General features: G+C 34.9%; 1 protein-coding gene across 5 annotated transcripts in view; it reads left to right on the forward strand.

Annotated features, from left to right (window-relative positions):
- The window catches only part of DENND1B (DENN domain containing 1B), a 259,555-nt gene that overhangs the window by 52,705 nt on the left and 188,759 nt on the right, over nt 1–18,091 (forward strand). For all 5 annotated transcript variants that reach the window (XM_049112036.1, XM_049112038.1, XM_049112037.1 and 2 more), the window contains exon 3: nt 15,775–15,818. In XM_049112036.1, coding sequence (XP_048967993.1) covers nt 15,775–15,818 — 44 coding nt within the window. The remainder of the gene's footprint in view (nt 1–15,774; nt 15,819–18,091) is intronic.

The raw sequence follows: 18,091 nt of genomic DNA on the forward strand, positions 1-18,091 counted from the left end.
AAACATGGCCCTCCCATGTAATAAAGGGAGTTCTGAATTATTTATTGCTGTATTTTAAAGAATATTTCTAGCCAACAAATATTAAATTCTTTAACACATGATACATAATGCTAATTGTTGTGAGAAATACATGATCTGTGCTATTAGTTTTCAAGGTGTAGTCCTTAGAGTAATAGCATCAGTATCACTTGGGAACTTGTTAGAAATGCATTTTTTTCAGACACACCTTTGACCTATTGACTAAGAAGCCTGGAAGTGGGACCCAGGGATCTTTGTCTTAACAAGCTCTCCTATGCATGTTAAAGTTCTGAGAACTACTAAAGTAGAAGTTGCTAAAATTCTGTATTATTATCTATATGTTAACCTTAAAGCAATTTGTTAAAACTATCTTACAATGTGTGTTTTAGTAAGATAAAATGTAGTCTGATTTTGACATTTTTCATAATTTTGTTTTGACTTTCACGATTGCTAGTAGTCTTAAAGTTTGTAATGTTATGTAATCAATGATTACTGTTGTTTTGTTTTGTTTTGTTTTGGGTGGATCAGGAGATTTGATTGCAAAGAAAGTGAATCTTTCCACTATCTGTATTTTGCTAGAGTGCATGACAAGGAAAAATGGCAGGTTTTTGGTTTTTTGGATCTCTGGCTTCACCAAGGTCATGTGTGGCCTTAAATGAGGAATGAGTTGCTTTTTAAAATACTTTTATTGTGGTCAGACTAGATAGAAAATTATAGTAATTAATAAGTTTGCAAACTATTTTGGTAAAGGTAGTGAAAATTAAAACTTTAGGGTGTGGCATTAGCAGAAGATGGCAGAATCAGGGACCCCAGCCTCCATCTCCCAACAAAGATTAACAATTAGACAGCTGTCCACCAACAAAAACAGTTGTGGGAGAGCCATGGAGTCCACTTAAGAAACTTTAACAACACATTGTAACAAAAAACTTGAGAATAACTACACTGAGGAAAGAACAGATTTATTATGCCTGCATCATTTCATTCCCAAGCTGACAATGCTCAGTGCTAAGAGGGAACTTTCCATCTAGAAAGAGTTTCTTTTGTAGACAAGGGATAGTGGGATGAATTAAGTCACTTTTGGGGCACCACATTAAAATCCTGCTTCAATTTCACCCCACTCAGAGACTAGCAAGGTAAGATGGATAGAGATGGTTGGGAACAGAGAAGAAAAATATGCTATCAATATCAGTCATACAGTGAGAGCAACTGTGGTTCCCACTTTACCTGCTCTGTGAATCTTATTGGTTTTTACCTCACAGATATTTGGGTTCACTGACACCAGTTGCTTGAGTTCCTCTCTGCCCCCCACCCTACCCTTCTCCTGTTGTGAGCCTAGGAATCACATTGGCAGCAGCCCAGACTTCTACAGCTATATGATGCAGGACACCATCCTACGTGCTCCCGTGGCTGACCCTCACAACTGTGCAAGCACTCAGAGTTAGCTCTTCCAGCTGTGTACTTGCATGGCATCAGTCTGACACCTATTACCAGCCTTCACTGCTATGTGCATGCCTGGGGGAAGATTCTGTGGCCATGGGAGAGCATGTTGACAGCCAGGTCCTCCAAAGATGCTTGTGGGCTTAGATTATGTCACTCGCCTGCACTGTTATGCTCAACTGGAGCTAGCCCTTCCAGCTGTGCATCAGAATGCCCTGGCTAGATCCCCATCACTAGCCTCCACTGCCATGCACTCATGGTGAGACACATGAGCAGCCACCAATAGTGTAAGGTAGTACCTTACCTACTGAGAGCACATCACTGGCACTGGCTACTACTGCTGCTTGTTCTGGTCCCTATTCACTGGACCTGGAGGCATAGTTGAGGGCCTTCACAGCCTCAGTGGAAGCCCTGCAGCATGTATGAAAGACCATGTAGTTGGAGATACTGTGAACTCCAATGTCCTCAGCTGAATGAGCCATCACATACCCCCAGATCTGATGCTATTACATATCTCGAAATTTAGTGTCTTACACCACTAGATCTGGAGTCACATCACACTCCAGCACACCGCAACCTGCAGATGAAAATCTTCCCTTAAAGAAGTCAGTCTATAAATTCTGGAAAAAATGACTGCTCCTTCTAGTGGGTAGACACCTAGACATGGTTACAGAGATCATGAAGAATTAGAGAAATATGACTCCATCAAAGGAGTATAGTGAATCTCCAGTATGTAGCCCTAAAGAAATGGAAATCCAGAATTTCCTAATAAATAATTCAAATAATTGTTCTGATGATGCTTGAGCACTATAAGAGAATACAAATAAGCAATTTAAATATACCAAGAAAACAACACAAGAACAAATGTGAAGTGCAACAAATACAGAAAACCTAAAAAAGAACTAAACAAATTTTGGAGCTAAAGAATGCAGTGATCTGAGGAATTCAATGGAGAGCTTCAACTGCAGACTAGACCAGGTGAAAGAATCTTTGAGCTTGAAGACAGATAATATGAAATTAGCCACTCAGCAGAGCAAAAAGAAAATAAAAAAGAATAAAAAGGAATGATGAAAGCCTCCTAGTCTTATAAGAAACAGTTAAGACAGTCTTTCTATATTTGGAGTCCCAGAAGTAGAAGAGAGGGAGAAAGGGGTAGAAAATGTATTTCAAGAAATACCAGCTAAGAACTTTTCAAACCTGAAGATAGATTTGGACATCCAGCTTTTGAAGTTAATAAGTAACCCCCAAATTTCAATCAAAATGGTCTTCTCCAAGACATATTATAATATAGCTGTCCATAAGTAAAGATAAGAGTTTTAAAGTAGCAAGAGAAAAATATTTCTCTTATGAAGGCTATCAGCAGATTTCTCAACAGAGGCCTTGCAGGCCAGGAGAGACTGGAATATTATATTCAGAATACTGACAGAGGGGGATCCCTGGGTGGCCCAGCAGTTAAGTGTCTGCCTTTGGCCTAGGGCGCGATCCTGGAGTCCCGGGATCGAGTCCCACGTCGGGCTCCCGGCATGGAGCCTGTTTCTCCCTCTTCCTGTGTCTCTGCCTCTCTCTCTCTGTCTACCATAAATAAATAAATAAGTAAAATCTTAAAAAAAAAAAGAATACTGACAGAAAAGACTGCCAACCAAGAATACTATATCCAGCAAAGTCGTCCTTCAAAAATAAAGGTTGAAATAAAGACTTTCCCAAACAAATAAAAGCTGAGGTAGTTCACCATTACACTTGCCTTTCAAGAAATTTGAAAGGACTTATTCAAGCTGAAATGAAAGAACAGGGACTATGAAAACATGTAAAAGGAAACAACACACTGGTGAAGTCAGGTGTGTTGCCAACTTCAGAATGCTCTATTTGTATCAGGCAAAATAGACTAAGTCAAAAGCTGCAACAAGAGAGGAAAAAGGTCATTCTATGATGATAAAAGGGTCAGTTTGTGAAGATTATATAATTGTACATATATATGCATCCTATATGTAGAGATATCAAGGAAATATTAACAGATCTGAAGGGAGTAATAGATATCAATGGATAAGAGGACTTTAATACCCTGTTTTCAACAATAGATAAATTACCCAGGCAGAAGATCAATAAAGAAACACTGAACTTAACCATACTTTAGGTCAAATGGTCTTAGCAGACATATATAGAATGTTCCATCCAACAGCAGCAGAAAACATTCTTTTTAAGAACACAGGGAAAGTCTCTAGCATAGACTATATATTATTTCACAAAATAAATGTCAATAAATTTAATAGGATTGAATTATACCAGGTGTTTCTTGTAACCACAGTGGTATCAAACTAGAAATCAATAATAAGAGGAAAACTGTAAAATTTAAAAATATGTAGAAATTATTAACATACTGCTGAACAACTTATGGGTCAAAGATTAAATAAACAATATACTGAAACAAAAAATGGAAACAGCATACCACAAGTCATGGGATACAGTAAGAGCAGTGCAAAGAGGAAGTTTATAGTGATAAATGCCTGCGTTAGGGAAATGGAAATAATCCAAACAACTTAGCTTTATACTTCAAGAACTAGAAAAAGAACAAATGAAGCCCCAAATTAGCAGAAGGAAAGAGATAAAGATTAGAGGAGAAATAAATGAAATGGAGAAGAGAAAAATAGTAGAAAAGATCAGCAAAACTAAGAGTCATTTTTTTGAAAAGATAAATAAAATTCACATTTAGTTGGATTTACCATGAGAAAAAAGAAAGGACTTCAATAAGTAAAATTATAAATGAAAAACATGTTACAGTTGATACATAGAAATACAAAGGATCATAAAAGACTATCATGAACAACCATATATCATTAATTAGACAACCTAGAAGAAATAAATGCATTCAGTCTTTCAAACATACGACCTACCATGTGTGAATCAGGAAGAAGTAGAAAATCTGAACAGGCCAATAATACGTAAGGAGATTTAATGTCATAAAAAGCCTCCCAACAAAAAAAACCCTTAAGACCAAATGGCTTTGTGGGTGAATTTACTAAACCTGTAAGAAGAATTAATGCCAATTCTTCTTATTCTCTTCTAAAACATTGAAAAGTAGGGAACATAACCAAACTTATTTTATAAGGCCAGTATTGCCCTGATACCAAAAGCAGAAAAGGATACTAAAAGAAAACTTTAGGCCAGTATTCTTGACGATTATAGGAGCAAAATTTTTCAACGGAATGCTAGCAAATCAAATTCAGTGGCAGATAAAAGGATCATCTATGAAGGAACTCCCTTCTGCTTGCTAGATGGGATGGTGCCTGATTCGTGAATCAATAAGGCCAGTTAGATCTTGAAATAAAAAAAAAATGATAAAAATCCATGAGCAAGTGAGATTTATTCTGGGATTCAAAGATGGTTCAACATGTGAAAATCCATAAATGTGCTATATCATATTAATAAAATGAAAGATAAAAATCATATCATCTCAATAGTTAAGAAAAAACATTTGATAAAAGTTGGTATCTTTCATGATTAAAACTCTCAACAAGTTAGATATAGAAAGAACATACCTCAGTACACATGTGACAGTCCTATAGCTAACATATTCAATGGTGAAAGGTGAAGGCTTTCCCTCTGAGATCAGGAACAAGATAAGGAAGCCCACTCTCACCACTCTTATTTAACATAGTACTGGAAGTCCTAGCCAGAGCAGTTAGGTAAGAAAAATAAATAAAACGCATCCAGATGGGAAAGAAAGAAACAAAATTGTTTGCCGATGACATGATATAGAAAATCCTAAAATCTCTGCCAAAATTTTTTTAGAATAAACAAATTCGATAACATTTCAAGATGCAAAATCAACATACAAAAAGTAATTGCATTCTTTTTTTTAAAAAGATTTTTAAATTTATTCATTAGAGACACAGAGACACAGGCAGAGAGAGAAGCAATTTAGTTGCATTCTTATACACAAACAATGAAATGTCTGAAAAAGAAATAGCACAATCCCATTTATAATAGCATCAAAAACAATAAAATACATCAAAAACAATAAAATACTTAGGAATGAATTTAATCAAGCAGTGAACGATGTATACCTTGAAAACTATGAGACAGTGGGTTGCCTGGATCACTCAATTAAGTGCCCTACTCTTTATTTCAGCTCAGGTCATGATTTCAGGGTCCTTAGAGTGAGCCCTGCTTTGGGCTCCAAGCTCACTGGGGAGTCTACTTGGGATTCTCTGTCTCCTTTCCCTCTGGCCCTCCCCCTGTTCATGCACTCTCTCTCGTTCTCTCTAAAATAAATAAATCTTTAAAAACAACTATGAAACATTGATGAAAGAAATTGAAGAAGACAAATAAATGGAAAGATATCCTATGACCATGGATTGGAATAATTAATATTGTTATCATTTTGTTCATATTACCCAAAGCCATCTATAGATTCAATATAATATTCGTCAAAATTCAATGGATTTTTTTTCACAGAAATACAAGAACAATCCTGAAATTTATATGGACTCACAAAAGATCCCCAAAAGCCAAAAAAAACATTGTGAAAGAATAAAACTGGAGGAATCACACTTCCAAATTTCAAATTGTGTTACAAACTACAGTAATCAAAACAATGTGGTACTTGCATAAAAACAGACATGTGGACCAATGGAACAGAATCCAGAGCCCAGAAGTAAACTCACACATATATTATCAATAAATATTTCACAAGGGAACCAAGAATACTCAGTGTGGAAAAGGACAGTCTCTTTAATAAATGATTTTGGGAAAACTGGATTATCTGCATACAGATGAACAAAACTGGATTCCTGTCTTATACCAATCACAAAACTTGAAATGGATTAAGGACTTAAACCTGAGATCTGAACCCATAAAACTCTTATAAGAAAATATAGATGATAAGCTCCTTGACATCAGTCTTATCAATGACATTTTGCATATGACACACAGTGCACAAGCAACAAAAGCAGAAATCAGTAAGTGGGATTACATCAAACTAAAAAAATTTCTGCACAGCAAGAGAAACAATCAAAATGAAAAGGCAGCCTACAGAATGGGAGAAAAAAGTTGTAAACCATATATATGTTTTTAGTTTCCACATATGAATGAGTGCAGTATTTGGCTTATATATCTTATGTATCTGGTAGGGGTTAATATCCAAAACATATATGGATCCATAGAACTCATGCACTAACAAAAAACAAAACAAAACAAATAATTCATTAAAAAATAGAAGGGGGCACCTGGGTAGCTCAGTTGGTTAAGTGTCTGCCTTTGGCTAAGGTCATGATGTTCGGTCCTGGGATTGAGCCCTACATTAGGCTCCTTGCTCAGCAGGGAGTCTGCTGTTCCCCCTCTGTAGCCCCTCCTCCTTACTCTGCTCATCCTCTCACTGCCTCTCTGTCGAATGAATAAATAAAGTCTTAAAAAAATAAAAAAAAATAGGCAGAGGAGTAATTCATTAACTATCATGGAAATGCAAACCAAACCCATAATGGGATATTATCTTACATGTGTTAAAAAAAAGAACAAGTGCTGACAGGGATGCGGAGAATAGGGAACTCTGGTTCACTGTTGGTGGGGATGAAAAATTAATATAGCCATTGTGGGAAACAGCATGGAAGTTTCTCAAAAAATTAAAAATATGATCCAGCAATCCCACTTCTGGGAATATATCTGAAGAAGATGAAATCATTATCTTGAAGAGAGATCTGCACTGCCATGCTCATTGCAGCATTAATCACAATAGTCAGTGGATGAATGCTTAAAGAAAATGTGGGGTATATGTGTGTATAATGAAATATTTTGTGTGTGTGTGTGTGTGTGTGTGTATTTATATGATCTCACTCAAATGTGGAATCTAAAAACATGGAACTCAAAGAAGGAGAATAGAATGGTGGTTGCCAGGACCTGAGGGAGAGATGTTGGTCAGAGGGTATAAACTTTTAATTATAAAATGAATAAGTTCTGGGGATCTCGTGTACAGTATAGTGATTATAGTTAACAATACTGTATGTCTCCTTGAAAGCTGCTATGAGAGTAGAGTCTTAATGTTCTCACCAAAACCACAACAAACACAATAAATTAATAATTATGCAAGGATGTGTGTCTTGTTAACTAATCTTATTATAAAAATTTCACATATAGTTTATTGAATGAAGTTGCACACCTTAAACTTAATCTTATATGCCAATTATCAATGAAGCTGGGAAAGTAGTTTTAACTCTAGTTGCCTAATTCCATGCTTTTCAATCCTTTTCATGTAATAGCATATGTAGAAAATGATATTTATATGGTAAACTTGGGAGGGAGGGAGTGGGTAATAGGGAGGAGAAGAGGGAAATTGATTTCACCTTTTTCAATACCTGTCTCTGATCAGAGACAGAAAGCATTAGTATTCATTACTGTAAGACCAGAACTTCAGCCACCTAATTTCATAATTACCAATGCTCCATGTATTTATTTTACCTTATTTTTCAGTCCTACAGTCTTCAGACATATGCAGTGGATCTTCTTTTGAAAATATACTGTTTTAAAGTGCATCAGCATGATTTGGTATAACATTTAGTTGTAATAGACTTTACAGGAAAACAAAACACCTCACTTCCCTTTTTATTAGCTTTAAATCAGCAATTCCTATCTATAACAACTCTTCTGTTTAAATTTTCTATCATACCTGACTTAAAACCTCAACCCAGACTGAATCTACCAATTATCTCTTTTACCTAAACTGTTGGGACATGATGGGGAAATACCACATTGTTGCCATTAAACACTAGGTTAGATACCTACCAAATTGAGTAGTCAGCAGTGCCTGAAACAGTTATCACATTTCCTCCTTCAGCCGCCAGCAACTTCTCTCTTCTTTGCAGAAAATAATTAGCAATTTTTAACAAAACTTTTGTCTTTGCACCACCAATTCTAAAATCTCTTTGGATTCAGATCTCTCTCTCTCTCTCTTTTTTTTTTCTATAACAATGGAAAACATTCTCCAGCTTCCTTCCAGGGCTCATCTCATTATCTTGATCAGGATCCCATCCTCCTGCCTTTTGAGAGATATCATCTCATTTCTCTTTGGCTCTCTGCTGGCTCAATTCCTCTTATTTAAATGTGTTCAAGTCTGCACCATATTAAAAGAAAAATCCATCCAGCCTCATCTCTCTCTCCTCCTCCCTTTACTTTCTTCTTCCCTCTACAGTCTGTTAAGTAAGTTGTCTCCATACACTATGCCTCATTTATTCTCACTGCATGATCCTAGGTCTGCCTTCTGCTTCCCATCCTTCCACTGAAGCTCACTTTATTGTGGCTTTATGCTTTATGGATAGTTGCCATTTTCTCGTAGTCACCTTGCTTAGTATTTGGCCACATTTGAGAATTTTTTAGGTATACCGTTGTCCTTTGGCTTTCATAACAACACACACTTTAGCTGTATTCTTTATACATTTCTAGTTGTTTTTTTCTCATTTGGTTTATGTCCTCATCTGCATTAATGGCTTTCCATGATACCCAGGATCCATTTTAAACTCTAGTCTGTCCCCTACCTCTCTAGCTTCATCCCTTGACATTCTCTCTTTTATAGTCTACATTTGGGATATAATACTTTTTTTTTTTTCCAGTTTCTAGATTCATCCTCTTTTCTATTAACTTACAAGATGTTATGCATATCGTCTCTCCAGTCTGGAATGTTCTCCCTTGCCCACTTTAGAACCCAGATCCTAACATGTTGGTTTACATGTACTTTCTTTCCTAAGTAGTTTAGTGACTCTGAATTAGATTAGATTTCCATATGTTGTCCTGTAGTATCCTGTCCACTAGTGTAATAGTCATTAAATTTTATTGCATTATATATTTTAGATGCTTTCTTTTCTCTAAGTTGTAGAGGCCCTATTTTGTTTAGTTCACCTTTATATCTCCAAAGGTGAAAGAATAAAATTACACATTTTCCTTAATGAGTCTTGGTCATTTATATTCAAGAGACATCACCATTCCTTCATTTGGAACATTTTTTGAAATGCTTACACCAGTGAATTTTTAAGTTGAGTCCAAGTATTTCTATAGGATACCTTGTTTAAAACAATAGTTTTTTTAAATTGGAGTTCAATTTGCCAACATATAGCATAACACCCAGTGCTCATCCCGCCAAGTGCCCCTCTCAGTGCCCATCACCCAGTCACCCCAACCCCCTGCCCACCTCCCTTTCCACTACCCCTTGTTCATTTACCAGAGTTAGGTGTCTCTCATGTTTTGTCACCCTCACTGATATTTTCACACATTTTCTCTCCTTTCCCTTTATTCCCTTTCATTAATTTTTATATTCCCCAAATGAATGAGATTCCCCAAATATAATGTTTGTCCTTCTCCGATTGACTTATTTCACTCAGCATAATACCTTCCAGGTCCATCCACATCAAAGCAAATGGTGGGTATTTGTCATTTCTGATGGCTGAGTAATATTCCATTGTATACATAGACCACAGCTTCTTTATCCATTCATCTTTCGATGGACACCAAGGCTCCTTCCACAGTTTGGCTGTTGTGGACATTGCTGCTATGACCATTGGGGTGCAGGTGTCCCGGCGTTTCACTGCATCTGTATCTTTGGGGTAAATCCCAGCAGTGCAATTGCTGGGTTGTAGGGCAGATCTATTTTTAACTCTTTGAGAAACCTCCACACAGTTTTCCAGAGTGGCTGCACCAGTTCCCATTCCCACCCACAGTGCAAGAGGGTTCCCTTTTCTCCACATCCTCTCCAACATTTGTTGTTTTCCTGTCTTGTTAATTTTCCCCATTTTCACTGGTGTGAGGTGGTATCTCATTGTGGTTTTGATGTGTATTTCCCTGATGGCTAGTGATGTGGAGCATTTTCTCATGTGCTCGTTGGCCATGTCTGTCTTCCTCTGTGAAATTTCTGTTCATGTCTTCTGCCCATTTCATGATTGAATTGTTTCTTTGCTGTTGAGTTTAATAAGTTCTTTATAGGTCTTGGATACTAGCCCTTTATCATATAGGTCGTTTGCAAATATCTTCTCCCATTCTGTAGGTTGTCTTTTAGTTTTGTTGACTGTATCCTTTGCTGTGCAGAAGCTTTTTATCTTGATGAAGTCCCAATAATTCATTTTTGCTTTTGTTTCCCTTGTCTTCATAGATGTATCTTGCAAGAAGTTGCTGTGGCCAAGTTCAGAAAGGGTGTTGCCTGTGTTCTCTTCTAGGATTTTGATGGCTTCTTGTCTCACATTTAGATCTTTCATCCATTTTGAGTTTATCTTTGTGTATGGTGTAAGAGAATGGTCTAGTTTCATTCTTCTGCATGTGAATGTCCAATTTTCCCAGCACCATTTATTGAAGAGGCTGTCTTTTTTCCAGTGGATAGTCTTTCCTGCTTTGTTGAATATTAGTTGGCCATACAGTTGAGGGCCCACTTCTGGATTCAATATTCTGTTTCATTGATCTATGTGTCTGTTTTTGTGCCAGTACCACACTGTCTTGATGACCACAGCTTTGTAGCACAACCTGAAATCTGGCGTTGTGATGCCCCCAGCTATGGTTTTCTTTTTTAAAATTCCCCTGGCTATTCGGGGTCTTTTCTGATTCCACACAAATCTTAAGATGATTTGTTCCAACTCTGAAGAAAGTCCATAGTATTTTGATAGGGATTGCATTAAATGTGTATATTGCCCTGGGTAACATTGATATTTTCACAATATTAATTCTTCCAATCCATGAGCATGGTATATTTTTCCATCTCTTTGTATCTTCCTCCATTTCTTTCAGAAATGTTCTGTAGTTTTTAGGGTATAGATCCTTTACCACTTTGGTTAGGTTTATTCCTAGATATCTTATGCTTTTGGGTGCAATTGTAAATGGGATTGACTCCTGAATTTCTCTTTCTTCAGTCTCATTGTTAGTGTATAGAAATGCTACTGATGTCTGGGCATTGATTTTGTATCCTGCCACACTGCCGATTTGCTGTATGAGTCCTCGCAATCTTGGGGTGGAGTCTTTTGGGTTTTCTATGTACAGTATCATGTAATCTGTGAAGAGGGAGAGTTTGACTTCTTCTTTGCCAATTTGAATGCCTTTTATTTCTTTTTTGTTGTCTGATTGCTGAGTCCAGGACTTCTAATACTATGTTGAATGCAGTGGTGAGAGTGGACATCCCTGTCATGTTCCTGATCTTAGGGGAAAGGCTCTCAGTGTTTCCCCATTGAGAATGATATTTGCTGTGGGCTTTTTGTAGATGGCTTTTAAGATGCTGAGGAATGTTCCCTCTATCCCTACACTCTGAAGAGTTTTGATCAGGAATGGATGCTGTATTTTGTCAAATGCTTTCTCCTCATCTATTGAGAGGATCATATGGTTCTTGTTTTCTCTCTTGTTGATATGATCTATCACATTGATTGCTTTAAGAGTGTTGAACCAGCCTAAAACAATAGTTTGCACAAAAATAGAGAGCCTTTTCCCATGTGTGCTATAGGGCTTTGGAGTGCAGGGACCTTTCCTCTTTCTTTAGCACTGCATAGAATTTTGAATGGAATAGATTGAATTTAAATGGGACAGAGAAATGTATTGATTCTGGAAATTATTTAAAATAGCTGCTTTTAGGGCGCCTGGGTGGTGCCATCAGTTAAGTGTCAGAGTCTTGATTTTGGCTCAGGTTGTGATTTTTTGGGGTCCTGGAATCCATCCCCACATCAGGCTCTGCGCTCTGCAGGAAAGTCTGCTTATCCCTCCCCCTCTGCTCCTCCCCCCACTCGTGCGTGTTCTCTTGCTCACTCTTGCTCTGCTTCTCTTTCTCATATAAACAAAGTCAAAATAAAATAAAGTAAAATAATATAAAATAACTGCTTTTTAGATCTCAACTAAGAAAGTTCTAGTCTCTCACATTGACTAGCCTTATAACTAAGACAAACTTCTTGTTTTGGCCTTGGTTTTCTCATTCATAAAATTCTGATTCTGCAAGGTATGTAAATCAAACACTAATATATATTCTACTTTCAAAAGTACATTGTCTCTAAACTATAATTTTACAAATGCATAGTTTTAAAAATTCATCTGTGAATTCCACAGAATTCAGTGAATATTTATGCAAATTTAAAAGTTTGCTTTCCATTTTTTTTTAATGTAGCTGAATCACGCTAGTATTTTAAGTTATTTTAATTATTGTTTCCAGTGGAGGGCCAGAAAATGTGAAAGACCTGATTGGAAAGGGAAAAAAAATTTGCTGAATTTATCTCACCTTATATTTTAAAAAAGCCTTAGTCATGAATTTGGAATACTTCTGATGGAGGTGCAGAAATAATATTTTAAATATTCTTATTCCAAATTTACTGATTTGATAAAAATTTTTATATTTTCCTTTCTATACTGTAACATCTTTTATTAGAATGAGATTGGCTATATTTATGTACAAATTGAGTCATATATTCTTCCTTTCACATTTATTTGCTTTCTAGATAGTTGGTGGCAAAGGTTTTTTTTAAATTAAGATATGGAATCTCCCTTGAATTGCTGGTAGAGATTGGTAAGAAGAGAAGCACAGTGTACATTGGGCCTCACCAGCAGCAGTGATTTTTGACAGTGGTTCTCATCCTTTCACTCATAAAATAAGCAGAAAATTGACCTAACATTGCCAGCTCAGATCTGATAGCTAGAAAGTAATCCTTAGGGAATTACATTTGGGAATCAGGTGTTTTTTTTTTTTTTTTTTTTTAATTTTTTTTCCTTTGAGGTAAAGTTTCCTTTGTGAAAAGTTTCTACAGAGATGTGTCAGATATAGTGTAAATCTAGCAACACAGGCAGTAATTAAGTTAATCAATTTCAAAATATAGATTCCCATTATAATAAATTTTTGAGTGCTGAGGTGGAAATTTCATTTAATGAAAAGAAATAGGATATTTTTCACTAAATAAATCAGTAGATGAATTTTCATGAATTCACTTGTTCATTCTCTGTGAAATAGGCGATAGAGAAAAAAACAAAACAAAAAAGCCAGGACACTTGAGTGGCTCAGTGATTGTCTGCCTTCAGCTCAGGGCCTGATCCCAGGATCTGGGATACAGTCCTGCATTGGGCTCCCTGTGGGGAGGCTGCTTCTTCCTCTGCCTTTGTCTCTGCCTCTCTCTCTGTGTCTGTCATGAATAAATAAATCTTTAAAAAAAAAAAAAAGAAAAACAGAATAATAGAGGATGAGGAAAAGTAAGTTAGCAAAATACACTTGAGTAAATGCTGTGAACAATAGCCTTGTCTGTACAAGGTAAACATTCTGGTTTTAAGACATAAGCTTAAGAGACTTGTCACAAACATTTTCTTAAATGGCAACTATAAAATTGAGGTTGTTCAAAAGGGATGTTTGAAATATTCACATTGTAACTCTTAAACTCCATTTTTTAAAATAATAAATTTATTTTTTATTGGTGTTCAATTTGCCAACATACAGAATAATACCCAGTGCTCATCCCGTCAAGTGCCCCCGTCAGTGCCCGTCACCCATTCACCCCCACCCCGGCCTTCCTCCCCTTCCACCACCCCTAGTTCATTTCCCAGAGTTAGGAATCTTTATGTTCTGTCTCCCTTTCTGATATTTCCTACCCATTTCTTCTCCCTTCCCTTCTATTCCCTTTCACTATTATTTCTATTCCCCAAATGAATGAGAACATATAATTTAAACTCCATTTTTATAAGAGAGAACTATTCTACGTTTCTTTATAATTGACTTGCTTATATGGCTATTAGTGTATTAACTTATCAAAATAATATTTCATGAAAATTCCATTGTATAACTTTTATGCAATTCAAATCTTAATAACTACTATTTTGGTAAAACTGACTTACACTTATGTATTTTCCAACATAACACAATCATTACACGTGTGTGTGTGTGTGTGTATATATATATATATATAGTGTGTGTGTATATATATATCTCCACCATAATCTTCCATATCTTGAGTATTTTTAGGTGAGTATAATGTATGTGATTCATTTTAGAAATGTACATTTTGTTTTATATGAAGAGATAATCATTTAATATTACCTTTGTGAATTTGTAATGCATTATTTTTATGTTTTAAATGATTTCTTAATTTATTGACCTATATAGAAACCTTCTATTCCTTACTAAGTAACAATGTTAATTTAGAAAGTATGCTTTCTTTTCTTTTTAATTTAAAATTATTGAAAAAAATTCTTTTGAATTTAAGTAATACAGCAAGAGGAGATTGCTCGTGCTAAAAATGTTTCTCGGTTATTATTGAGTTTTGTAATTGAAACTTGAAATTATGCATTCTTGGACTGTATTTTTATAAAAGCAGCATAGAATTAGAGGAAATAATGGACTAGAACTGTAATTGTTTACTGACTGGAAGATAAAGTGCTATCTTTGGTATATCCTTTTTACTGGAGTGGAATTCAAATCCTGTTTTATCAGCGGTACTTGTTATTTATATTGTCTTGAGCGTTCAAAGGCTTTTTCAGAAGTAGTATTGTCTGTTGTACACTATCGTTTTAAAGCACATCTCTACAGATATTCAGAAGTTTGTTTTTGACACATTTAAAAAGTGAGCACACAACCAATATATTTATTAATGCTAATTTAATTAAAAGGACATTTTTAATATACTAAAAAGATAAGAAATATTGTGAGAAATGATGAAAGTGAAAAACCAGTGGGAATATTTATAAAACAACAATGGGAAAAACAACAACAACAATGGTTTTTATATCTGAATAACTAGATACGATATATTAGAAAAAAATTTTTTAAAATACCCTGCAAATATCAGTTTAAGTAAGCTTGATGTCTTATACATACTAATTTATATCTGTTATTTTATAAAAGGCTTTTTAGAGTTGCAAATATAGGATATCAGAAATGAATTTTGATATAAAGCAAGCATTATTACAGTGTTCATAAATATTTAGGATTTTAAATGGAGATTTAAGATGATATATTGTGACCTAATTTCTACTATAGTATATTTGATTACATATTTATCACATTTATACTTTTCTTTTCAAATTAAGACCAATATGTTAAGTATAGTTAAATCTGAAAATTCATACTTCAGAATCTTAAAGTGTGAAGTATGTAAATAAAAAAGTGAGTTGTGAAAAGAAATAATGAGTTTTAATAATCTGACCAAGTTACTACTTTTGTTCCTGTTCCCAGAGGTCATTAAAATGCTTAAAAGATCAAAATACTTTATGTTTAACCTCATCAACTATAAATGTTTAAAGAGAAATTTAAAAATTAGTTAAAAGGTAACTCTGACAATGTTTTAACAAGAATGTTGGTGTAAATGTGCTCTTTTGCCTCTAATTCCATGTGTCAATTATTTACAGATCCGGTGGTATTGTGGAAATTCCCAGAGGACTTTGGCGATCAGGTTGGAACTACATAATCTTTAAAAAAACATTTATAATGAGGGTACTATGATTATTGCTGCTGTTACTGAAGCAACTATTACTACACATGAATTGCTATACGTACTTTCTCTTGACCAACTGTGAGGAAAAAAGCATCATGTGTGCAGAATGAATAAATGATTAGATCTCTCCTTGTTACAGTGATGTCTGAATTGCTTACATGTATATTGAGTTGACTATATTTCCTTATTTTATATAATTCTTATCTATAGCTTTCTTAAAAGAAAATGAGATTTCAGAATGAGTTTATTCCATTTAGATTTTAAATTATAGTCTTCTATAGTTCCTTAAGTAATGATTATGACCAAAATTATGAATTATATATTGACATGATATACACAAAAAACTTTAAGATTTTATATTACAGATTTATAATTTTGAAATGAATTATATGACAAAATTTCAATTTTCATGGAAATCTGATGAACTTTTTTTTGCCTGCAAAGCAATGGTAAAACAATCTTGTCACTCTTAAAATTAAAAATTTTATTAGTATTAAACTTAACCATAAGTTAAGTTCACAGATACAATTCTTAAACTTCTCATAAGTTATAAAAATGAAAGCTGACCATTTATTTAAAGCAGTTCATTCAGAAATAAGTAAACAGAAGAATGTTTATTTAAAGGAGTTCATTCAGAAACAAGTATACAAATAAGTGATTTTGATATGTGGAAGGATAACTTTTGCATGTAAGGCTAAGAAGTTACGCTGAAAAAAAGTAAATGAGCATGTTAAATATTAATTCAATCTAATGCAGTCCTTGACTATTTTTCACATGAAAGGAGAGGTGTGCACTCTTAATTAGTTTTTAGCTTTTTAGAGAAAGAATAGATTTATAAATATCTTAAGTATGCAAAAGGAGTCCCTACAGTGAATACATGATTTGGATATATGATGCATAACTGAGTTTGTTCTGAAGTAATGTGTGGTTAGGGGAGAGCCTTACTGATTCATTTTTAGTGTTTTGCAATACTATTTTTCTTCTGGTATTTTCCATTCTTGTCCACTGACCCAAGAACAAACCTCTTGTCCAGGACATGTCTTTTTTTGCTTGTATTTTCTACCCCTTAAACCGTCTGGAGAAATCCCAGGAGATCTGAAGAATCCTCACTTTGGGTCACATAAGAGCAATCATATACTTGTTGAGTTCAACTACAGTAAATTTTTCAGTGAGACCAACTATTGCTGTCCCTCTTTGTGACTGATAAACTGGTGATAGGAATTTTTTAGTTGGGGCTGAAATGTTTTGTTTCCCAAATTTGTGAAGTTAGTGGAACATTAATAAGCCCTTACATACCCATTAAAATGCAAAAGCAGTTAACTGGGAAGTGGTGAAGAGTGTCCAGAATTCTAGTTCATAGCAATTCTTATACACTTTATTGAAAGTTAGAACTGAAAAGAACTTTAGATACCATTTTGTCTAAATATTTCTTATTATGTCTGAAGAAACCAAACTTTCTATGGGAATCTAGCCACTGACCTTGAAGAATGGTTTTGCTATATGCTTTTTGGTGAATATTCTGAATACTAGAGATGATTCAAGTGCGCTGTATATTTCTCATCTTTCTTACCACTTACTACTGTTGTAGACTATTTCTTGCTAACCAGCCTTTTCACTGGATCTGAGACTTGCTTCAGTAAATAATTATAAAAAGCTCTTTATTTAGCTGTTACCATGTACTGGTGATATATTATGTGCTTTATGTGCATAATTTCATCTTCAAACCCACCCAGTACTGCTGGGAGGTAGTATCATCCCCCAAAGTAAGGGTTAAAAAAGTTGACTGTGATCACACTGCTTATCAGAGACAGAGCTAAGATTTGAAGGCAAGTTTGTCTAATTCAAAAGCATATGCTATTAGCAATTAAGCTATCTTCTTTCTGCTTAGAATGCTGTCTCAGATCCTACTCACTTACTTTATTTTAGCTCTTTTAACAATAGTTTATCATAACAGTTCTTTTCCCTCATTATTTTTATAATTTGAAATCAATGTGTTATTTAATCCAAAGGAACAGTATTGATTAATTACCCTTTGGTTCTATTACATAGGGTTGTTGGTTCATCATAGGTGTTGGTTTATTACATGCTCCTCAAGTGTGTCTTCCTTCTTTAGTTGATAGAACTAGTGGGACAGTTCAAAGTCACATTTCAGGAGCTGTAATTTGATTTTGGGGGGAGGTAAATAGAGAATTTTGTATAGGAAAGTAGGAAATGAAACTGTAAATGTAAAT

This window comes from Canis lupus, chromosome 7, assembly GCF_003254725.2.
Source record: "Canis lupus dingo isolate Sandy chromosome 7, ASM325472v2, whole genome shotgun sequence".
Taxonomy (NCBI): domain Eukaryota; kingdom Metazoa; phylum Chordata; class Mammalia; order Carnivora; family Canidae; genus Canis; species Canis lupus.